The sequence below is a fragment of the Oreochromis aureus genome, linkage group 5 (genome assembly GCF_013358895.1).
Source record: "Oreochromis aureus strain Israel breed Guangdong linkage group 5, ZZ_aureus, whole genome shotgun sequence".
Lineage (NCBI taxonomy): Eukaryota > Metazoa > Chordata > Actinopteri > Cichliformes > Cichlidae > Oreochromis > Oreochromis aureus.
This window is the reverse complement of record NC_052946.1, coordinates 40,049,732-40,074,103: the sequence shown is the minus strand read 5'-3', so window position 1 is coordinate 40,074,103 and position 24,372 is coordinate 40,049,732. Positions and strand designations below refer to the sequence as shown.

The following is a 24,372-nucleotide window of genomic DNA, read 5'->3' as shown; positions in this document are numbered from 1 at the left end:
TTATCGATTAGACGAAAGCGGCATAAACAAAACCTCTTGGGTAGAATGAGAAGAAAAACAGACTCTAGTGGTGACTCAGACTCGCACACTCGTTTTCTCACTGAGCTAATTAAATTCACACTTGAGCGGTCACATCCCTGACTTTATGATGCCGACACTGGGAACAGAAATACGGTGGCTGTAATAGTCCGACCGTCACCCTGCAACAAATGAAACTGGATTTAGACGTACATAAACACACCAAGCTTAGAAACGTCCTTTTTTTTAATACCGGTCTGTATGGCTGTTCTTCCTGAGTAACAAAGGCAGAGTTAACCCTGAGGTGAGCTCACCGAGCTGCAGCACAGGCCTCAGGAGGACCGACGACAGCAGCTTCCTGTTCTCACTGCTCAGGCTCTCGTGTCTGAGTGGACGGGGACGGCAAGCGACTCATCGTGTCATGTGACTGGATGTGTTACGCGTCACTTTGATGTGTGTCTGAAAACATACTGTAAATGATCTAAAATCATTCCCACAGAAAACAGGTGCATAGTATAAAACAAAAGCCCAGGTGTTTCTATTGCTCGTCTCTACTTTTTATTTGTTCAGTGGTCGCACCGTTTGCAGTCTTCTGCTGTGATCTGCAGATCCTGAATCCTGCCAGAGGGCATCGGGGGAACAGCTGCTGTATCCTTTCAAGCTCTCGGGGCCTTCCTGAGGCAGCGCCGGGTGCACACCTCCTGTCAGCGGGGCAGATTAGACTCAGTGATGTGCCGATCTCTGTTCATGGCCTTATAGTCCATGCTGTATCACACGATGAAGCCACCTGTCAGAAGGAGCTCCAGAAAAGTCACCTGGGGTTTAAGGGGTCAGTATGAAGGTCTTTAGATGCCTGAGGTACAAAATCCGTGGTGGGCTCGCAGTTTGAAGCTACTCACCACTGAGTTGTTGATGAACATCAGAGCTTGATGCTTCATGGTGTGGTCCAAGTGTAAACACCTCAGGCTGAAACTGACACCAGTGATCTAAGGAGGGCAATAAAACGCTGGCTATAGTCCTGCTGAAATGTCAGCTGCATAATAAGTGGAGCGTGGCGAGCGTTCGCTGGATACTCGTTAGTGTTGTCACACACGGAGCGCTAATGAAAGTCTGTTAACTTTAAAAGGCTGCGGAACAAAAGGAGTCATGGTCCTGGACCAGAGCAGGGAACACGCCTGCTGCAGGAACATGGGTCAGACCCACAAACGAGAAACTGTTAGAGATGAACAGGAAGGAGGGAGAGGCGTGAAACGGCCGCAAGACAACAGGAGACGATGGAGAGTGAAGAGAGAGCATGAGTGTGAAAAGTCAGTGAGAGCAGAGAAAGGACAAGTTCCTTCTAACAAAGGCAGGAAACCAGAGCGAGGATGACTGCGGCAGACTGATTTATGGAGCTGACAGATGATGCAACCAAGTGATGCGAAGGTGGACAGCTGAGGTGAAGAAGAGGGGCAGGAGCGAGCATGTGATGACAAGCCAGAGAATGGATAATAATCCGAATAATGTTGTTGGCAACTGGCTCTTCTTCTCAGATGGTGTTTATCACACGCCGCCTGCCAGTGAGCACAGAGGATTGTGGGTAAGGACTATGGGACAGTAAGATCCTGAACACAGACACGTTAAAGGCTGCAGAAACCCACGATAGTGAGGATGATGCAAATGAGTCTGTTTATGTTTAGATTTAGGCACCTGAAGTCAGCGCATCACAAACTGCAGTTCCTCTAATGACCACACGAGGCTGCCTCCCAGAGTGAGTCAGTCCCCACAGACTCTCATGTTAAAATGTTTGACTTCACAGCAGAAATTTAAATGCTTTAAAGCATTTTGTTGTTGTCGTTTTGTGTCTGCTGTCTTTTTGCACATCTGGCTTTTTTTCATATCATTTAATACATTTTTCTTGTTGTCAGTGCAGAGGAGGGAGGGTGGATAAGGATGATAAAGGATGATGATGATGAAGCTGCCAGGCAGGAGGAAACGAGGAAGAGCTCAGAGGAGGTTCATGGATGTAGTGAAGGAGCACAGAGGAGGATGCTGGGACAGGAGGTGGTGACGCCCGTGTCTGTCTGAGGTCATTTCCTGTCTTTTCTTTCTTTTTCAGAGTTCATTTTTTTTCTTTTTCGGGTCATCTTCAGTTTCTTTGACGTTCTATTTGTGTTTTGGTATTTCTCACACTGATGTTGTTTTTTTTCTCTGCTGACATTTTGCATCTCTTTCTGTTGTTTTTGTGACTTTTTCTGCATTTTTCTTCCTTCTTTTGCTGCTGTTTTGTCTCATTTACATCTTTTACCTCTTAGCTGCTGAGCTGTCTGTGTTTTTGAGGCCCGTCGGACTGATTTCTCCTCTCCTTTGTGTGTCTGTACCTTTTGTCTCTTTCACGCTTTCGTTTTGTGGTAGTTTTGAATCTCGTTGGTGTCTTTTTCTTTCTTGTGTCTTTTTCTGCTTGTGGAGTCGCTGACTTTGGTGCTTGTTTGTCTTCTTGCTGTAATTGTGTTTCTCCCACTAACTGTGTGGTTGTTTGTGGGTTGTTTAGAGTCTTTTTGTGATAGTTTTGCACCTTTTGCATTTTCTGTCTGGTCACTTTGGGCGGTTTTGGGAGTCAGACATCAGAACAACAAATGAAATGGCAGTAAAAGCAAAAAAAAAGTGTTCAGAAACTGAAGGAGACACAAAATAAAATACTGTGAAACAACTTGAAATGTTATAAAGGGATAAAGAAATACACGACAGCAAAGCCGAGAACTACAGAGGCAGTCAGGTGTATATTTTTGAACACACACGTATAACCTATGAGCTCGTTCATAATTTAAGCTCCTGTGGAGCAGGTGGAGGAAAATGTCTCCGCGGTGACGTCAGCAGAGTCTGAAACTCTATAGATTCAATTATATGGTTTGAACAGAGAGCCCGGCTGGACAGGACTGTCATTACATTGATTTCCTGCCTCTGCAGCCACAGTCCATTTAAAGTAAAAGGAAATTACGGGGCGAGCGGGGCGCTGTAATTTCTGCTCTGCTTGTGTGTTTGACACACGTGCACGCGCTAGCATATCTGCGTGCACGTGCAGCACGTGTGGATTTACGGAAATTGCTCAAACCCGCCGTTGCTGGTGTCCGAGCGAGGCTGTCAAATGATCCCAAGTGACGCACAGCGCAGCTGTAGTCAAGGAGATTTGCTTCAGATTTAGCACTCTGTGGATGCGAGCAATAATAAATAAATAACAGCAGGGCGGCCGGGTGGTTCAAGAGGCCATCGGTCACATTAAAGGTCACCCCGTCGCAGCTTCGATCCGGCTCAGCCATCCGTCCCATTATTACCACAGCGATAATCCAGTAATCTGCTAATCAGGAGCTGTTCGGGCACAGCGTGGAAAACTGCGAAGCAATAAAATGGTAAGTAATTTGCAGATAAACAGATGTGACTCAAAGTGTTACTATAGCCTTCCGTCTCACTGAAAAGATGCCCACTTTCCTCAGAAAAGTTTCATCCACAAATAAACCTGGAAATGTTTCCCAGAGGATCAAACACAGAAACGGGAAAGCAGTCACTTTTCTTTTAAACAAACATCTTCCAAAGTTTCCTGCATCAAATGATTAATATCCCTCTGTGATATTTGTAATGATATTTAAAGCAGACTGTCATCTTTAATTAGGACCACGGCTGTCTTCAGTTTTATAATCAGCTTCTTTAAATGGAGACGAGTCCTCTGTGGGCAAATTTCAATCAGTAAGGACTCGTTTGAAAGGCATAAAGATACATTAAGTGATTTATTTGATGGTGCATATGATGAAGAAGCTTTTGGTGATCAGACCACACAGTGAAGTCGATGGTGGTGGAGCTGGACGGCTGGCACCCCTCAGCGTGATGGAGGCGGCTTCGACACTGAAACAACAGCAGAAGAAATGATCGACTTAGAGTTTTAAAACTGGTTCAGCTGATTTAGATCATTTAGATCAGGGTTGGGGAACTCCAAGCCTCAGGGACCGCTGTCCTGCAGGTTTTATGTCTTTGTCCCACACAGCTCATTTAAACGGCTAAATGACTCCTCAACATGTCCTGAAGTTCTCCAGAGGCCTGGTAATGAACTAATCATTTGATTCAGGTGTGCTGACCCAGGAGGAGATACCTGCAGGACACCAGCGCTTGAGGCCTGAAGTTCCCCACCCCTGATTTAGATGAACAGACTGCCTGAAACTTGAGGCTGATGCGGAGGTGCATTCTTTCTGGTGACCAGCAGGGGGCGACTGCTGTGCTTGCAACAAGAAGTCTGATTGTATAGAGCCCTGTGAGAAAGTCGGCCTCCTGCTTTGATCTCTGAGCTCAGTGATGACTTCATGTCTAACTGTTTAGTTTTGATTAGACTTTTTAAATTAGGACCGCCGTCAGAGCCAAACAGGAGCAGCGCTCAGTCGTGAGTGACAAGTTGGTTCTATATGACAGTTGATACAGTCAAGTGAGATTCACACCTCGCTCATCACATGCAGTTTCAAAACTCCAAGACGGGACTTCACAAAGCTGTGACATCACCGTGGCTGTGTCCATCTTTATATACAGTCTGTGGTGAGGAGCTGGGAGGAGAATAGAGGCACGATGTAGTTGTTCTGATTGTTTTCACAGCACTTCAGGTCCACCAGCACAGGAGAGCAAATCTGACTCTTCACATCTCAAAACACATTACACAGTTTTTTATTTCAATTTCAATTATGTATGACATAAAGTTTCTTCTCACCTGAATGAGTGATGATTGAACAAATAAACAATAATTGAACAGCACTCTGAACGCTGCCTCACTTACTTCTGTCTGACTTTCATCACAGAACCAACGTCTGCACACTTGAGCTCCGAAATGTTGACACGTTCAAACAGCACAAGATACTCGGCGAGTTCAACTCAGACGCCGTCCCAGAGGTGAGCATGGAAATCAGGCTGAAATCAGATCAAAGTGGAATTCATTTTACTGACTGAATATTCTGAGTGGAAACAGCCTGGCTGATTTTCTTTCTATTAACAGCCACAGCAGTGTGAAACAGACTCGGCAGCTAATTAGGACCAAGCATAAAAACATATTCATGCATTCATATTCATGTGGTAATGCAACACACAGTTTGCATTTCATTTGGTGGCACCAGTAATGTGCCACAGGTCTCAAACCACCACACCGCGTGTCTTTAGATGTTGCTTCCAAAGAGCCAGACTGTCTTTTCTTTTTTTTAAATCATCTTAAGCAACAGTTCTCCAGGCTTTCGCATCTTTTCTTGCTCATTTAAGAGCGTAATTTTTTTTGTTTCTGAACTCTGACCTATGAGTCATTCAAGCACAAAACACCTAACTCACTGGAAGAGCCAGTGTTGCATCTACACATGAACCTAATCAAAACCTAAAACCTAATCAATGTTAAATTCGATCTTTAGGCTCTTTCTTACCAGCAGCCTGTCACATCATTCTCTTCTATTTCTTTATTTGAATCTATGAAAAATGTCAAAGATAACAGTTTGATGGAAAATAGTATTTTTGCACCAACAAAGTGACTCCCAAAGAACTTTTAGCCTGAAACCACATCTGTGCAGGGTGTGCAGTGTGTCCTTAAACACGTGAAGAAACTGAAGAAGTGGAAGACAAGAGAAGAAGTGTCAGAGTAGATGAACAGCATCTGAAATTCATGTTCTTAAGAAACAGGAAAAAATCGAGAAAAGCCCTGACACAGGACCTGAGAGATGATCTGCACGTTCAGCTGATCATCTTGTGTTTACTGGAGCCTCATCAGAAATGTCTCAGTGACAGGCAGCTGTCAGGAAGCCATTCTTAATAAAGGAAAATTGAGGTATGAAAACTATACAGGTCTGATGGAGCGATAGCTCCACATCATGGTCCGTATGTATGAGGAGGTCAGGAGGAGGTCCAACACTGAGTCTGCAGCCATCTGTGAGGCCCGGCGGAGGCTCTGTCATGGTTCCAGCTGCATGTCAGTCAGTGGTTTTGGAGATCTTTGATAAACTGATGAATGATGAAAAGTACCATCAGAGTCTGATCCGCTATCTGTAAACTCTGATTTTCAGCAGGACAATGATCCCAAACACTGGCAGTGCAGTAAAAGCATACGTGGATATAAAAACACACACAGTATCAGTCATGGATGGGCCTCCAGACCTCAGCATTACTGAAGCAGTGTGGGATCCTGACAGAAACATCCAAAGAAGAGCTTTGGATGTCCTTAAAAATGTTTCCAGGCGACCTTCACGACTCTGACTTTAAGCACAACGTGGCCCCTCATCCATTAACCTCACCTCTCAGGTACACAAGCATCATCTCTGTGTAATGTGTGGAAATGTAAAGTTTCCATGACTTGTTTATTACTTTTTTCCGTTAGAAACGAGCCCACTTCAACCCCAACGTCCAAACCAGCTTTCTGATTCTGAAATCCAAACATAGAACTGCTGCGTCTCTATGTTTACCCGTTCCTGTAATCTGCACAGATTAATTCTGAACAGCCTTTTCAAGTTTATGTTTCTGAAATCTCGACCCTCCTTACCTCTGAGGGACGATAAAACACGCACAGATGAGTCCTCTGCGTCTGCAGCGCTCCTGGTGTGGGCAAAGAGGTACTGCAACAACATCCATCACATCATCCATCTCTCTCATCCTCTCTCTCTCCCTCTCTCGGTCCCTCCCCCTTCTCCTCCTTGCTGTTACCGGACAGACCGGAGCAGCATCCCCGCGTTATTGCAGCCAGGCTTCCTTCAGCTGTTCCCGCTGCACCTGCGTGAGCCGCTCGCCCCTTCAGTGAAGCGAACCCACAGCGCGATCACAGCAGCAGTGCGTGGAGCCCGGAGAAGCGGAGACGCGAGTGAGCGTGGCCGGGATGAAGCAGGAGCGCACGGACCGTTTCCTCCGGTAAACGAGCGGAGCAGGAGTCTGGACATCACCGGCGGGAAGCGGAGGCGGAGGAGGGGGGGAATTCGGGGATACAGCCATGGCGACGGGAGGAGGAGGCGGAGGTGGAGGAGTGAGGCGCAGGAGGAGGAAAGCGGGGCTCCCGGGGTTCTGCTGGAAGACCTGCTACTTCCCGCTTTTGTTCTGGGTCGTTTCCGCGTGCGGGGAGGAGAAGACGTTCATCGTGGAGGTGAGTGAGGAGGTGTGCGTGCGTGTGTGTGTTAAAGTGGGGTAAACACCCACGCCGTCATCACTCCTCCGCGTTAACGCGCGCGGGCTGGAGCGGAGAGTCGTGCGCTCCTCGGGATGTTTTTCATGTCCGTGCCCCCCCGAAAAAAAATCATCTCCCTCCCCAGCCTTGAACCTGACTCTAGAGTGACAGCCCCACACCCCCCGGGAGTCAGAGAGGGTCTTTTGTTCCCATCCGTGGGTGATGCCCGCTGCCTTTACTCGTGAACACTCCTGGTAGTTTTTGTCTCGTCACGCGTGGATCGCAGATATCTGGCTCTCCTCCTCCTCTGGCTGGGCGGAGGAGGTGGAGGAGGAGTAGGTCCTAAATGATAAAGCAAAAGTGAGAAACTCTCGGCTCTCACTGGGACACGCGCGTTTTGGGGGAGCTGATTGACAGCTGCTAATTCCCCCCCATCATCCTCTAATTAGAACTGAGGGTGAATGTGCGCGTGCAGGAGAGCGCGCGTGGCACCAGTCAATAAATGATGAGCGCGTACAGTGAACAAAGCTCCAGCAGCACACCGAACCCCTTCCCTCTGCCTCCACACTCCAAATATAGCCTCCCTCCATAATTCATGGAGCTGGCTGGGAGTCGGAGGAGAGGAGAGGTGCGCGCGGATGCTCAGACCTGTTCTGCTCGTGCACGAGGGCTTTGTCTCGGGCCGCACAGAAAGTTCAAGTGTGGAGAGCGCACGTGCGGCCCTGCGATGTTTGCTGAGAGGCAGGATGATACCTGGCTGAGCTTTTGGGTCACGCGTGACGAGGGTGGGTGTTTTCGGCGCGTGGTCTTCGTGAAGTGACACTTTGGTAGAGACAAAGAGGCGCCCGTGACTGTGCCGCGCGCGGCTGTAACAGCAGAGATGAGCTCGCGGCTGTGGCTCGGCGAAGTCACAGACCCGTCTGAGCTGCAGCGGTTCCAACTGAGACAAATAACCAATGAGCCGTGACCCCCCCCCACACACACACACACACACACCATCGTGACGTGTCGCAGAGCTGAAGGTGAAGTCTTTGTTTAAGCCTCCACAAACCCCAAATATTCTAATGACGCTGATGTGTGATGAACAAAAACACACGTCTCCTCTGACCCGCTGACACCTGCAGATATTTGTCTCTTTTTATTTTCCAACATTTTCTTATAAAGAAAAAAAAATAACAAAAATGAATAAGAGTTACTCAGGAAGGTGTTTGTTTCAGATCCAGCTGCTTTTACTCAACACATGCTGCAAAAATATTATCAATGCTCTCAGAATAGTTGTTCAGTTTCTTTTTGATGCCTTTCCACAAAATGTTCAGCTCAAGGTGATGTCTGCTGACATCTCGCTGAAAACTTAAAAGCCTGCTAAATTTTAAATGTTATTGACTTCATGCAATAAAAATGGATTCTGGTCTTTTTATTGTTTTTGCATGGAAAAAAAACATCAATGACCTTTTATCAGTTGTTAAAAATCACTGCTGTTTGCCCTGTTTAAGTTTTAGCTGCCTTTGGTCAACATTAAATGTTCGCTGTGATTCTGCTGGTGCTGAACATGTACCAAACACAGACTGTATGTAAAAGATGGAAGCAGCACTCACTGGTTTTGCAGTCAGCATTTTTGAGCCTTGACTGTGGCTCTCTAGCTTGGCCATGATCGTTTTCTTGGAGCCAGAAGTGCCCACATGTGTTTCACAGTAGTGGAGTTCTAAGTTATCAGCTAATACTACCTAGCTTAGTTAGCAAGCTGCATAGGCAGAGAGGCCACGCCTCTAATAATAAAAAATTTAAATAATACAAAGTTTAAATCTTCATTCAATCTAAGCAGATGAAAAACAGCAGATGTTACAGTTGTTCTGAAAGTATTTATTTATTTATATATATCAGGGTGTAAACAAGTTTATTTGAGCCTATTTATTGCAGCCTCTGCTGGTCGTTGGAGGAACTGCAGTTTTTGGCAGTTCATCACGTCATTTGTTTCTTACTGTTAAAAACGATACATTGTTTATATTGTTTGCCAAGTTTTTTTTACATTTTGAGGCTTAACAAAGACATGTTGTTTGAGCAGCAGCTTTGCAGCGGTGTAAATGAGTGCACGTATGTACCCTGAACTCTAAACCAGTCGCTACTTTCAGGATTACAGGGTTATTTTAGAAACAACTGTCAGATACGAGTGTTTAGTTGGAGGACGCAGTCAGGGCTGAGAAAACCACCGAAGCTCAAACCACTGAAACCCCTGCAGGGAAGACGTGGGGAGGCAGCGGACGTGGAACTGGGTGACCCCTAACAGCTTCGGTCTTGAAGCTCCAGTCGTCACAAAGATTGTGGAAGTTGTTTGACTGCTGATGTTGTGTGCATGCGTGTTTCTGCCTGAACATGCTGAAGCCTTTGTGTGACAGCTGAGGCTGCAGAGGTCACATCTGTGCAGGCCTTCATGTTTTTCTGGGAAGCTTTTGATCACGTCACAGGTGCCGTTTATTCATGTGTCTGCTTCACTTGCTGCTGCTCATCACAGGAAAGTTTGAAATCGTGAGTTCTCCTGCTGGGATGTAATGAGGTTTGCAGTCTCAGTACTTGGAGGTTTGGGAGGAAGGCTGTGCCGTGAGTCTGTATTAGCTTGTTTGATGAAAACAATGCGTTTGCTGGTATTTCTAATCCCGCAAAGAAAAGCAAAGCTTATATTTGATTAGTGAACACACAATGTTAAAATTGAAGCTAATTCTAAAACAAAAGGGCTTTACTTTAATTTCATTCTCATTAAACGCCCTCCCAGGGTGCAAGAGAAGCAAACAAAGCAGAGGGAGAAATTAATAAATGTCAGCAAACCACCCAAACACTGAGGCAAAATTTTGTAAAGAAATTGCAAGTTTACGCCGAATCACAATTTCCAAGTTCTCCATATTAAAAACATTTGGTCTCACCCTGAAATACACAGATTTAGTTCGTCTTTGCAACTTAAAATGACTGCATTCAAATAAATAGTGATATCTATACATAAATGAATGACATTTAGCTTCTCCAGCCTTAAATATCAAAGTTCTCCATGCAGGAGAAATCCTGTGACATCACTGATGTGAAAACAAAAATGAGCAAAGCTTCGTTTTGCTCACTTATAACCATGAAACATTGCACACTGATGGCTTTAAAGAGAGTAATTAATAGATGAATTAAATAAATAAAGTTTTTAAATGGATTGTTTTGCATGCATGAACTTTGTCTTCGTTATAAAGACATTAAAGCTCTTAATGACACACAGACTTGAGTTTTTGTTTAGGGGTTCTTCTTTAAAAAATCTTTAAAAAATGCAAATAAATGAATTAATGCAGATGTGAAAACCACTACAGAGGCACTCGTTAAGCCCTGTAAGCTATAACGTAGAAAACTAGTATCATATTTACAGTTAGTTCATTCTGATGACTAATTAGCGCGTGCACTGACACTTATAGTTCATTTTCTTAATTTACCAGTTAATAATGATGAAGTGGCAGATTGTGAATAAATGAATGGATTCAGCCTATTTTAAATATTGCACACTGTCAGTTACTCACATTAAATTCATTGTTTCTCCACATGAGATTATTAATATGTCACCTGTTAATGTTGATATTTCACTTGCACTGCATGAGGTAATTCCTCCCTTTATTTGAACTTTAATTTTCCTTCATTTTCTCGTTCGCACTCACAACAAAACAGACGTCACGGGCAAACTGTTTGTTTCAAATCAGCGCTGCAGTGATTACAGTGACTCATAGCCAGGCTTCAGATGTCCTCATTGTCCTCTTTGGCACGCAAAAATATGAAGACCTTTAGGTTTGAGGCTCGGTGTTTGTGGTTGGTACGATGCCCTGCTTACACGATTCAAAGAAAAAGAAAGTTATTGATCTCTCGACACTCAGCCGTCACTCCGAACCCTTCAGCGCCTCGTGGCCGAGCAGCCGCGCGACCTTCAGGCTGCAGCGGTGACACAAACACGCAGCCCTGCAGCTGTGGGCACGCTCAGGAGTGAAAACACAGATGCTTCTCTGTGCAGACAGGCGGAGAAAGAGGGCGAGCGGAGGGAGAAGGAGGCTGACTCGCTCGTCCGTGCTCCTTTGTCTGTTCGCCTGTTTACACAATTGGTCAAATTTCTGCAGCCTAAAAACCTACAAATGTGTTTCAATCCGAGGATTTGCGACTAGAAGAAACAGACAACTGTTGTGTGGGCCGGAGCTGCTGCTGTTGTTGTGCTGCTGCTTCATAAACAGATGATTAACCCAGTGTTAACCAATGTCAGGTTAGCAGCCAATCAGCTGAGTCACTGTTAAACAAAAGATGTTTGTAGGTGCTGAAGACACTGAGGGGTGCAGTGTAACAGTCATGATACAAAGTATCTTTGCTGGGATTATAAGGCTGTGACTGATGATGTGGATAATGACACCAGTGGTGGTGACGTGGCAGAAATAATGTGAAGATGACCGATGAGGAGAACGTCCAGGCTGAGTTATGGTGATGGCAGCGGTGAAAAGCACGTTTCCAAACCTCTCTGGGCTGGTTTTTGTTTTTCTCTTCCCTCCCTGGAGGAGAGGAGCGCTGGGGGAAAGGGCCGTCCCTGGAGGCTTGTAAACACTACATTACACCTGAGAAATGGGCTAAATGAGCCTGCTGTGCTGTACTTACCCGAGCCCTGTGTGGGCGGGTGTGAATTCGCACCTGTTATCGATAAGCTTTGTCCCGATTTGCCATCGCTGAAGTGAAGTGCCGACGTTATTCTGCAGAGTTTCCCGATCCACGGTGTTGCCTCTCTCTCCCATCTCCCTCCTCCTCAGCCATTGTCTTCCTCACCCACACTTTGCCGCTCGCTCGGTGCGAGCTGCAGCTGTAAATAAGAGGAGTTGTCACTGTGCATTTGATGAGGGTATTGTTCTGTCGGGATGCAGCGAGCCGAGGACAAACTACATTTGAGGAGCAGTTTAAAGGACTTGGAAGCAGAGATGCGGTGGATGGTTGGCTCAGCTGAACTCAATCAACCTGCCCTGTTTAATAATTTACGTGCTTTTCAAACCACCGTGATATAAATTCATAATATGCATGACTGCCTGATGTGCTGCTCCGCTCTGGCTGCTCCTTCTGTGCACAGTGGAAGTCTGATGTAGCTCCTAACTTTGTGTCACTGGCAGAGGAAGGACTGTCAGCGGTCCTCGCTGTTGTGATTGACTGGCAGAGCTTCTTAATGTTCTCTTCAGCAGGATCACAACGTGTTCACACATAAATCCCTTTTGCCAAACATTTCCAGGTATACATCAGCAGCAGTGTCTTGACACGTTAGCCATGTTTACATGGATGCATGTAACCGGATTAAAGGCCTGATGGGAATAAAACTGCTTTATGTAAACACGCCAGTCAGAAGATTTTCAAAATTTCCAGGTGGTTTCGTCAATCATTAATTGGATTTGTGTGAACACTTCTTCTCATGTTTGGAGTGGATTTCTCCTTACTGTGCAGGTCAGTTACTTTAGCGGTGGACGTGGTGGGAGTGACAGAAAACTGGTCTGTGTCTGAAAGTGTGAGAAATCCTGACAGTCGGAAATCACAACTTCTACTATTTCTGGGAAGATGGACAATTCTGCACATATCAGAATCATTTAATCTGTTGAAACCTTTGATGCACAAAAACGCTCGTCAGGATCGGATCACCTTGAAGGTCTAATCTGAATTTTAATTCGATTGTGTAAACATGGCTGCCATCCAGCGAAACGTCACCAGGCGGGAGCTAACGTCCACAGACACATCGGTCTCACGACACAAGAGAGACGGCACAACGACGTCTGAAAGTTCCAGATATTTTCAGATCTTGATTAACTGCTTGGATCATAAATACGAGTTCCAGGAAGCAAACTGCAGTTTATAATGCGACGATTGTGGTTTCACCAATGCACAAAAACTGAGACGTGCTGTTGACATCTCAGCCTCTTTGTTGTGTTTCTGTAAATGTTCATGAAATGTGAAAATGTGAACTTTGATCTGTTTTTGCTCCATATTTTTATTTTAACTTGTAATTTCGCACCGTGCACGGTGCCCCTAATCCAGAGCTCTGAGCTGTTCCCTTATTTAACGCTGCAAAATGGCACGAAGGCAGCTTGAAAGTCAAGACGGCAAAGATTTGTCTCATGCTACGGTCACATGGGGAAAAAAGGTTGGTGATCTCAGTCAGATCGAAATGACTGTGACAGTCTGTCTGCCATCAATTAAGTCAGTTTGATAATATGATTTTTAACTGTGACAATCAGTGAAAACCACAAATCAGCAGTTATATGGGAACTTAAGCAGAATCCAGCTGTGAAACCCGTTCAGTCGAGTGTCTTTGTGCAGAGAGACGAGTTCTGTTCATCAGCACAGACTCAGATTAACTGCAAACCGTTTCCAGTGTGTCTGCGAGTGACTGCAGTCTGAGTCGGACCACGACTGTGTGACGACAGGTTGCCTCTGACCTGTGCAGCTGCCTTATGATTAAAATTATTGGCTCAGAGAGTGAAAATGCTGCACATTCATATTCAGTTTTTTAGCATTTTATGGACTTTTTAATGAAGGTTTTTAAAATCAGGTTGCATACAAAGGGGTGAAGGGACCTACAATATTACAGAGGCTTTTCAGACACGATTCCCAGTTTAGAGGCCGATTAATTCTCAGTCAGGTGGCTAATTGATTAAATCGAGTAATTGTTTCAGCATCCAGTAAAGCTGGTGTCGTGATGTAATCACAAACATAAACAACCCAAAACAGCAGCAGGACTTTAATGGAAAGCCATTGTGTAAGACATACAGCAGTCAAGAGGCTGTTAGATCGCTGTTAATACCGCAGCACTGTGTTTTCTTGCATCATTAGGCTGCAGCTTTAGATGAGAGTCCTGCAGCGCGCTGGAGATGCTGAGCAGGATGAAAATGTGAGTGCCGTTCTAATTATAAATGAATCCGTGCGTGCTGCGAGTGAGAGCATCTTGCCTCTCCGTGAGTTCCCCGGGTGCGCCGCCGAAGGATTACGCTTGATCAGTGTGGCAGCGCAGGAAGAGGAAACCATTTCACACCAGGATGTGAACTTAATTACGCTCTGTGCCTGCAGCTGGGCGCATCATCCTGGTGCACCTCTGCAATGTGCATCGCGATCGTAAACTCACTGAGCTGTTTGTCTGGATTTTTTATTGTGAACTTTTAAAAAATAAAGTGAAAACACAGGCGTGACGCGCAGGGCTGTAAGCCTGTTATCTGATTACGCTGCGTCTGAACGGAAGAAGACCAGGATTTGGAAGCTGACAGCAGTTTGAACAAAGCAGAAGTACTTCCCACGTCCCGTTGTCCATCACTCAGACCTCCTCTTCCCTTCTGCTTCATCCATCCGTAAAATCTCCATTGATCTGTTGATAAATCTGTTCATCCATCTGTCCATCAATCCTCGCTGAGCACGCGCTGAGCAGGCGCTGCTGACATCGAGCCTTTGTTGCATGCTGAAAAGTTTCACATTGAAACGATGCAGTCACATCTTTGCTGTTAGAAGTTTTGGATCTTACGTTATAAACTGGATTAGCAACATATGTTTTGTTCCGATTGATCCAACCAAAGTGCAAAAATCAAATCACATAAAAATACCAGAAAAGCCGACCGTTCGTCCGCCCAACCCAGCGATCCGCCCCACACACCGGCCTGATCTACAGTCTGAAGACAGAGGAACACATTTTAAGAAGTGCATTGTTTGGGGAAAACATAAAAGAAAGTAGCTGCAGGACGAGAAAAGCTTTGCTCATCGAGGCGGGAGGAGAAGCAGCTTGTGTAGTTGAACATGTGACTCGGGTGCATGTTTAAAATGAGAGTGAGCTGCATGGACCCTGTTAAACAGCCACCCTGAACCCCTTTACACTCTCAGCCTTTCCCTTCAGGTTGTGCATTAACTTTTTATTGAGTGGACATGAGCAGCTTCAGTCTTTCATCAGTTTTTATTTTTTAAAGCGGGCACTTGGATTAAATTTAAATTTTCATGCAAATGACCTCTAAGCTGCTTTGGACCTGTTTCACTTTGGTTCTACGAACATTTGTTTAATTCTTTATAAGATCTGGTGTAAAATAATTCACTCTGACATAAACACAATAATCACTTCATCTAAAAATACATGGCTGCAGATACTTTATTAAATCTGATCTCAGTTCAGCGCGATGTGTTTCATCATGTCATAAAAGATGACTTTTGTGTCATGACCTGTGCCTTAAAAATATGTTTTAATGTCATGTGAACACCAGCATGCATCACAAGCATAAAACACTGCAATTAGAATATACATGATAACTACAGCAATAGCTAAATATGTCATAATCCCAATGAGAGCAGCTTTAGGCAGTGAATAGATGGATATACCTGAAGCCTCTCAGACTTTGCACAGGAAATATTTTATAAGTTAGAAGATGTGTTTACTAATTATAGAAACACTAAAAAAAATCACATTTTTATGTTGTTATATTTTAAGTTGCTTTGAAGTTTGAGAGCTGCGCTTTTACCATAACAGCTGAACTTGTTTCTTATTCATACAATCTGTAAACAATGTTTAATAAAAGCTCAGAAGCTTAAAAATATGTTTATAGAGTTTGAAGCTTCAGTCAAAAGAAAATATGAAGTTTGATGCTCGTTCTTGTTCCTCTCATCATATTTTTCTCATCTGTAAATCTTCTGATTAAAAGCACCACATCAACCTTTTCAAGCAACAACAAACATTTTACTGGAAATGACGCCTCAAAGCGATAAATTTACCGATGGCTGCTGATGGCTCTCCCGCCCCGTCTTCCAGTTGGATGTGGCCGTGATGGCCTGACAGGGGCTGTGAGCATCACAGGTGTAGCTGCGCACCTGAAGGGCTTTTTGAATTATTGAGGATATTGTGGAGGTAAAGCTTTTGCTCCTGTTGACTCATGAGTCTCCTCCGTTTCCACGGCTTTGATTCACACCCTGACTGATGCTGGATTTTCACTCATGCTCGCAGCTCTAAGGAAGTCGATCCATCGAGGCGGATGTATCTGAACGGCTGCTGGCCACATTTCCACGAAATGTTTCTCAGATGTACTCGTGTGTGTTTTGCTGTTGTTGCACAGCTGCTGCAGAGGTCTTCACTGTGCAGCGGGGAGAGGTACCTCCAGGGTTACCCCTGTGTTTTTGGTGTTCGCCCACATTAAAGGGCCACATCTGCACAGTGACCTATGCTGCACAGCTAACAGAGACTTACTCCATGTGCATCCAAACATATGAGTATGCATTTGTAATCATGTAACCAAAGCACTTAATGCGAACATTCAAACGGTGCTTATTATGCTTATTATTGTGTCTGTGCGGCTTTTCTAATATTACACTTCTGATTATCTAAGTGGACCTGTCCATTTTAGTAATTGGTTATATTCTGTCTCTTAGTTAGATTAATAAGCACCGGGTGGATTTATTAAGTTGATAACCAGCTTCATGTGACCACTTAGCCTGATTGCTGATGTTAGGATCAGTCAGATATATCCTGTGTATGTGGAGCCTGCTGTGAATTTCCTGTGGTGCTTTTCTTTTGTTGGTTTTGCAATGAGGCGATGATCCAGACACCGAAGGAGGCAGAACAACAGTTACAAAATCAAATAGTTTATTTTCTGAAGTCTTGTAATAAACAAAAGGTGCTGTGGGTACGAGGCAGGATGTCCAAAGGTGCTAAACCACAAGTCCAAACGTGCTGCGAAGGATCCAAACTCTGGAAATAAATTGGAAACAAGACAAAGACTGAGGGAGCGCGCTCAGACCAAACTCTCAGAGAAACAGGGAAAGGCTCCGGTGAAGTCAAAGGAGAACAAAGGAAGGATGTAAAAAAAGAGAAGCCACATGAGGAGCTGCCCTTCAAAGGAAGAGGATCCAAGATCACACAGAGGAGCAGTAAGAGGCAGACAGGAAGCACAGGAAGAGGCGCAACACCAGCCCTGGACTGGAGAAGGTGGAGATGTAGGAAAACTGTCTGAAGACTTCAGTCGTTTAACATCTCCCGGCTCTGCGTCTGCTCCTGTCTGTCTGACAAAGGCGAGCAGCTACGCTACATCCTGCACGCTCTGATCGTCCGGCACGTGTCTCGCTGTGTACGTGGACGGCGTGTGAGCGTTATACGAAACCACAGACATGAGGTCATAGCTGTGAGCCCATCAGTCCCACCCGGGCGTTCCTCTAAAGGGTTTCATGTTACATAAACACGAGTGTGTGTGTTTTCACGACAGGTGTAGACGTCACATTAAAGTGCAGCGTGTGTGTCCATGTGTCCTGTGATCGGAGGAGTAATTACTCCTGGAATACTGACTGTGACATGTAAACAAGTATTAGAGCAGAAAGAGCTCAAACTCTGACTTTCTTTGTGCGACTTTCATAAAAAAATTTGATTATTTTCGTCTCTACATTTCCTGAACATTCACAAACCTGTGAAAAGCTGCCAGCTGTGAAACATCTGACAGTTTATGACCGTTGTTTTTGTGCTGGAGCGTCTGTAGCCTGTTCACTGTGGATGGTGCTGATCACAGTGTGTTTACATGTAAACGCAGAGGCAACACAAATATAAAACCTTTTCTGTGAGGGCAAAAAGTGACAATATTTACATGATGCAGACGTAATGGTTACAGGTTGGAAAATAGGACAAATTTGAGAAAACAACAAAATAAAGCAAAAAGAAAATTAAATTTGTTTACTTATTTTTATCGTGATGTCACACATTCATTTCTGGACTCATTTCAAAGTCACAGTTTGAACATTTTGGCCATTTTTGAGAAAGTAACAATATTTGGACAGGAAGCCATGACAACTGCTAATCAGTCCTCAGGAACATCCAAATAAATCCTACAAAAGCCACGCCCCACGGTAACTGTGAGTATCTGAGCTTCAGACTCACGGGGATTCTTGTGCATGCACTGATCTGATTATCTAAAACCTTTCACATGAACGTTAATTATTGAAGGCTTTATCAACAAATCGATCCAGCTCTCAGCTGAACCGGGAGACGGCTGAGTGGAAAAAACTCTCGGGTCCCACAGGGGGAACCTCCCAGAATGCATCGTGCCTGAAACAGTGCTGTTATTTTCAGTTTGTGAAAGTTTGGCATTTGTGAGCCTGAGCACACTCGCCCACAGTGACATCATCCCGTTTGGCAGATGCTTTTATCCAAAGTGCCTCACAGCAAACCCGCCACATACATCTGAAGCTCGGATTGGCCCTGTGGGAGTTTAACCTTTGACCTCTGCTGTGTTAGTCCTGTTTTCTATCGGTACAGCTCAGAGTCAGCATTTCTGAAGCATGTGCTCAGGTTCTCCTTCGAGTCCACTTTCTCCTGAAGTTCTTCAGCTCACAGAGTCAGTCAGTGAGTGATCGACAGATCCGACAACAGTTTGGATTGTTCTCTTTGAGCTGCCCTGCAGGGTGTTGGATTAAACCACTGACAGCGCTTTTGGCTCAGTCATGGATTTCTCTTCATGCGTTTAATGAATCAAAGATGATCATCTTCAGTTTAATTTGGTTTTTGGCCTCGAGCCCTTTTATTCATGTCGTCTGATTTCAGTTCGTGGTGTGTGGGTTTGCACATCCCTGTGAGCACAGAAGCTGCTCCTGAAACATGAAGCAGCAGCTTCTTCAGGCTGACCTGATAAACAAACGTCACAGAATGAAGCTTCATAGCTCAAAGTTATCTGTAGTTCAGTATACGACCATAAATCCCTAAATTAATTCACCTTTATGATGTCAGAGTATTTTTGAAAGTCTAAGAGATTAACTAACTTCTCGTGGTGTTTGATCAGTTTTGCACCTGTAAATGTGTCAGTTTACATATCTGTATAAAGATGACTTAATAGGTGACTTGTTTTGAAAAATTGACTGTAGATGAATAAATGAATTTGACCTCCCACCCTGTATGAACTGCTCTCTGAAGCTTAGTTATTAGAAGAATGAAAAAAATAATAGAAAAATAAATATGAATAAAAAGCCAATAAAATACGAGAGTAACTAGCATGATGTACAACCGGTTCCTCATGTTCAGTAAAATGCACTAAAAGAGACGTCGAGATTTTTATATGTAGGTAAAATGCAGTGGGGATGATGGTATATATGCATGTGTTTTAGCAGGTATTCATTTTATAAAGGACCGCGATAGCCCGCTGTCCTACGCCCTGGTTCTAACAGTCTGCTGCTGAGGTCTGGCTCAGGCCTCCACAGTCGGGGTAAGAGGTGTTGTCCATAAAGGACATTAGCTCGGCTAACATCGTCCTCTCACCAACCTCCTCTGTGGAGTCTAGGGGCCTGGCCAGGACAGAGCTGGCCCTCTCCATGCTGCCACCTCCCCAGCAAACAACCACACAGAAGCCTGCAGAGCCCGTCGCTGTGTTGCAAAGTGTCCTCAATAATGTCCTGCAGACAGAGCAGACTTTGGACCTGCAGATCTTTCATGTTGGTTTTCTGAAGCTTGAAGTGACCATATTTGGAGGGTGGAGTACACAGGTACACACAAACCTGTTAATCACTGCAAAGCAACAGATGATTAAAATCCTAGAATTTCACCAAAAGTGGAGGTTAGACTTTGTGGACGTGCTTTAAAATTTACTGCACAGCAGCCACATTATTGGTCAGATCATTTAATTAAAAAGGCGCCAACAGCACAAACGGTCCAGTTCAGGGACTCCAGTTAGCTAGCAGACAGCTAACAGCTACAGCCGTCTTTGTCAGCACACCTGCCAGTCTCTGTGGTCATGCTGGCATCTTTAAGCCTTAATAAAGTTTAAATTGGGTGATTGAAATCCTGCTTTGCCACCTGTGATGTTTTATGAAGGGTGAAATTAGCTACAAAAACCAAAACATGTTTATTTCTCCTGTAAATTTGGACATTTTAACACTGGAGTCTGTGGGGTCTGACTCACAGCTGGAGCCAGCCTCAAGTGGCCATTAGAGGAACTGCAGTTTTTGGCGGCACAGCGTTGGCTCCGTTTTTGAGCCCCAGAGGCGGCTTGGAACTGACCAAATGTTTCAGCAATATGTTTTAGAGAGAACCTGGGAAAGAGACGCGCGTCCTGTGGGGAAGTGTGTCCCTAATCAAAGTTGAGTGATAGATTTGTGTGTTTTCAACAAATCCGGGCATTTTACCAAGTTGAAAATGGAACCAGGATTTCTGTAATGAAGGTGCCAGTGTAGGTGTCAGGAGAGGAAAACAAGCACAGAATATAAAATATACCTTTAATTCTGCTAATTTGATTGTAATCTGGTTTGTGATGGTCCATGAGGAGGGTGGGAGAGGTACAGGGGTACGGCGCGTGCTGGTTTTCTGAGGAAGCAGACAAACGAGCAAACCCGGTGATGAACATAAGTGAATACTCTCAAATTTAAATACTGAAACATAGAAAACAACAGGATGTGAATTTGTCTGTAAGTCTCTGCACACAAGAGAAAGCTTCGTTCCATATTTATTTATTTTTCTATCAAGTCACATCAAATCAAAGCGTCCATCGAGGCTGCACGGCACCAACGGTTAGAGCTGGTGCCAGGAAGCCAAACATAAAGCCCCCGTTCAGGCTTTTACAATCTCTTCAGGTGCCCCCTTCAAGCCACAGCACTCATATTCAGCTGACGGATGAGAAACACTCACAGCAGGCAGCGAGCGAGTGTGAGAAAGTGTGTGAGGGAAGCTTTACTGAACATTTGTGACAAATGCATCCCCGGCGGCAGGGAGCTGTTGTTGTTGTGCTGCTGCGTAGATGGAGACGGCGAGGCTTCGTGATGGAGGAAAATTAAGTGTCTTTATTGTACTGATAAAATGAATACTTGAACAGGAGGTTTGTGTGTTTGCGTCCACGGCCACAATCACAGTCACATACTTACAGTCAGCTGTCGGGGTCGTTTCTTCCCGATTCCCAGGATGCAGACCGACCCCCGAGCTTCCGAAATATTAGGAGAAGCTGTTTGGAGTTTCTTTTTGGTCGTTTCTGCCTCGTTGCCCTCGTCTTTCTAAATTTCATTTGTTTATTTGAATCCTTTATTGTTGCTGTTTTAAATCTGTTTTTGTTTTTCGTCGTTCTTGTTGTCATTTTGTTGTTCGTTGTAGTTTTCAGTGTCTTTGTTGTGTTTCTGTGTTGCCATTTTAAGTCTTTGTTCCTGTAATTTTGGATTTCTTTGTTTTCATTTTCGGTGTTTCTTTGATGTCATTTGTTTTTATTTCAAGTGTCTGTTGTTGTTATTTTTGAGTCTTTGTTGCCGTATCTTTGAATCACGTTGCTGTCTCTTTGTTTCTGAGACTGTTGGATTATGAGTGTGGTCATGTTTTGGGGGTTTCCTTTTTCATTTCAAGCTTGTTTCTTGTCACTTTGATTCCTTTAGTTGGCAGTTTGAGCGTCTCCATTTTGCTACAAACTGTAGTGGTTGACACATTTCCATGAAGATGGGACTGACGTAAAAATAATCTGCTAAATCAAACGTGGGCTGACTTCCTGTGGATGACAGAGTAACTGAAAGCAGCTGTTTTGAGCCTTTCTGTCACCGTGTGAGCCGCCTGTTGTGTTTTTGGCTCTCTGTGCTGACATGTTGAGTCTTTGTAGTTTTAAATCTGTTGTTGTTTGTCTTTGTCTCATTGTAGTTTGATTCTATCTGAAGACTTTTTTATGTCACTAACGTGAATTATTTGAGTCAGTCTGGTTCCTGATGGTTGAACAGTCAGTGAGGGAGACACATCGTCCTCCTCCCGAGTAGAAATGATGTCCTCTTGTTTGTTTCTCGACTCGGTCGGTTTTTACAGTTTCCAGGGTGAAAGCCCTGACTTTGTACCACACGATGAATCTGATCGCATCAGGGATTTGTCTCTGGATCGTCTCCTCCTGCTGCGTCTCGCTCGTCTAATCAGGCTGAAGAGGCAGAGTGCAGAAATGATGGGAATAAATTTCATTACCAAACATCTCAAATTCTTCCTCTTCACTCCGATCTTTGTTCTCCGAGGGAATCCTTTCTGACAAGACACAATGCCGACTTTTCATTTTCTGCACAAATATCAAATTGCAGCAGCAGACATTAGCTCTCTGGGTGCGACAGCGAGCGCTGATTTCATTCATTAATCACTCACCGCACGGCACCACGGTCTGTTTTGACTTATAAATTGTGCTGTGGAATCATATTACTGAGCGTGGTGTTTGTAAAAACTGCAGAAGGTGAGTCCAAAAGGATTCACTACCCTTTCCTGATGTTTCTGATCAAACATCATCCCTGAATATTCTTTGTGCTTTCATTTTCACGCTGCAGTGAAAAGGGAAGCGCTGGACCTCATGCAAGAACCTTTAGTGCAAACTGATGCTATCGTTTCTCTGCCACAGTTCAGACAGATTCACTTCCTTCCATTATGTGCATAACTGATACTGAACCAGTACACGGTATGATGCCAACCAGTATGTGATGGTACCATGGGGAATTAATTTAAAACAGTTCTATGGGAAAGCTCCAAGTCTTAATAGGAATTATGGAAAATTTCCCATAGAATCAAAAAAATATTGATTTCTTTTTTTTAGGGGCATTTTTAGAACTAAAAATGCTAAAACATCTGCCTTTCAGATGTTTTAGGGTAAATAGCAGGTCCTGTGACTCTGTGAATGTGGACTCTGTAGAGTGGAATATGTGTGTGTGATCTCTGACAGCAGACTCTGAGGCCTGTGGAAACCACATGTGATATATTTTACTTACAGCTTCTCATACACAGAGAACACAATAGTCTTTAAAACAGCCCAAATTAAGTGAATAGTTTCAGAGAGATTAAAGCTTCAATATGGAAAACTTATATAAACGTCAGTGTGATATTCCTGACCCCCAAATGCAAACTAGAAAGAGCAGCTTTCTCCTAATATTACAGGCCTCTAGACTAACCTTTTGTCACGGTTGACATAAGTTACCGTATTTTTTGGACCATTAGGCGCATTAAGCGAAACAAAACAGTCAGATAAGTCAAACTTTACTCAACTCATTCTTCTTGCTTACCAAAGTCGTACTAAAACATTTGACAGATTTTCGAGCGCCGTGTACATAAAATCGTTTCGAGGTCCGTAAACACAACCAGAATTCATGCATAAGGTGCATTTATGAAAGGATGAAAGGAAATGAAAGGATTTTAAGCGCGCCTTATACTCCGAAAAATACAGTACTGAACATGTTCTTGTGCTTAAAGTGCTTCACTGAGCTGAAATTTAAACTTAAAATATGTCGAGATATATAATATAAAAAGAAAGTCAAAATTAAAAGTGCCTCAAAGGCTTCGAACTGAACATGTTTACATCTGAACATCTTACCGTGGGCGTGTGCATCTGAGAGGCTCCGCCCTTGACTATCTCTGATTGGTTTAAACCATGATATGGGCATAATGCATGTCTGCTGTTGACCACACGGAGACTTTCAGAGTTGCAGAGACTTTTTTTTTTTTTAAACTCGAACGGCTGATCGAGTAAACTGCTGGATTCTTTTTAGTCGCACTTTGAGAAGTTAGGTCGCACTCTCGAGCCCTGTATTACATCCAAAACTTGTGAGTTTTTTTCACATTTTCCAAGCATTCATTTTTAAAACATTCATATTGATGTAAAAACCAATGACAGAAGGGACCTGAAGTTTTCCTGTGGAGTTATCTTGTCAGGTAAACTCGAGGTGGCTGATGAACTGACTTGGAATGAGGATGTTTATTAGGACCATGAATCTGAACTCTCTGCCAGACTATGCACAAAGTAAAACATATGAAGAGAATGGCAGATTAACAATAGTCGACTTCTCCTGGTGATCATCAGAACAAGACTGGTCCTTTTCACAAACTAATATTAGAGAAAATGTGCAGCATGCTAAACGACCTGCTTATCAGGCCATGCACGGTGTTCGGACGGGGGAAGTGCCTGCCGGGTTGCACCCGTTGCACTCAAGCTGTGACGGTAAATAGTTTAGCAGGGGGAGACGAGGTCTATTTTTATCGCAGCAGACAGACGGAGGAGACACACTGGCAGGCTGACACACAGGTTGAGGCTTCGGGGAGAGACGGCCAATCAGGCTCCGAGACGGACAGGGACGCAGCCAATCAGGTGGACGGGCAGACAGGTGGACACAGATGCAAACAGACAGGCTGTTACAAACCAGGAGGAAGAAATATCAGCGCCCACAGCACGTTTTACTGTGGCTTTAGTGTTTCTGCAGGGCCGGCGTGGGCACATATCAGC

General features: G+C 44.3%; 1 protein-coding gene across 1 annotated transcript in view; it reads left to right on the top strand.

The window, feature by feature from the left end:
* Positions 1 to 3,246: 3,246 nt before the first annotated feature.
* Positions 3,247 to 24,372, top strand: part of mmp24 (matrix metallopeptidase 24) — a 70,559-nt gene continuing 49,433 nt past the window's right edge. Inside the window, exons 1-3 of the mRNA XM_031735741.2 lie at positions 3,247 to 3,404; positions 4,830 to 4,920; positions 6,710 to 7,132. Of these exons, the coding sequence (XP_031591601.2) occupies positions 6,983 to 7,132 (150 nt within the window). The 5' untranslated portion in view covers positions 3,247 to 3,404; positions 4,830 to 4,920; positions 6,710 to 6,982. The remainder of the gene's footprint in view (positions 3,405 to 4,829; positions 4,921 to 6,709; positions 7,133 to 24,372) is intronic.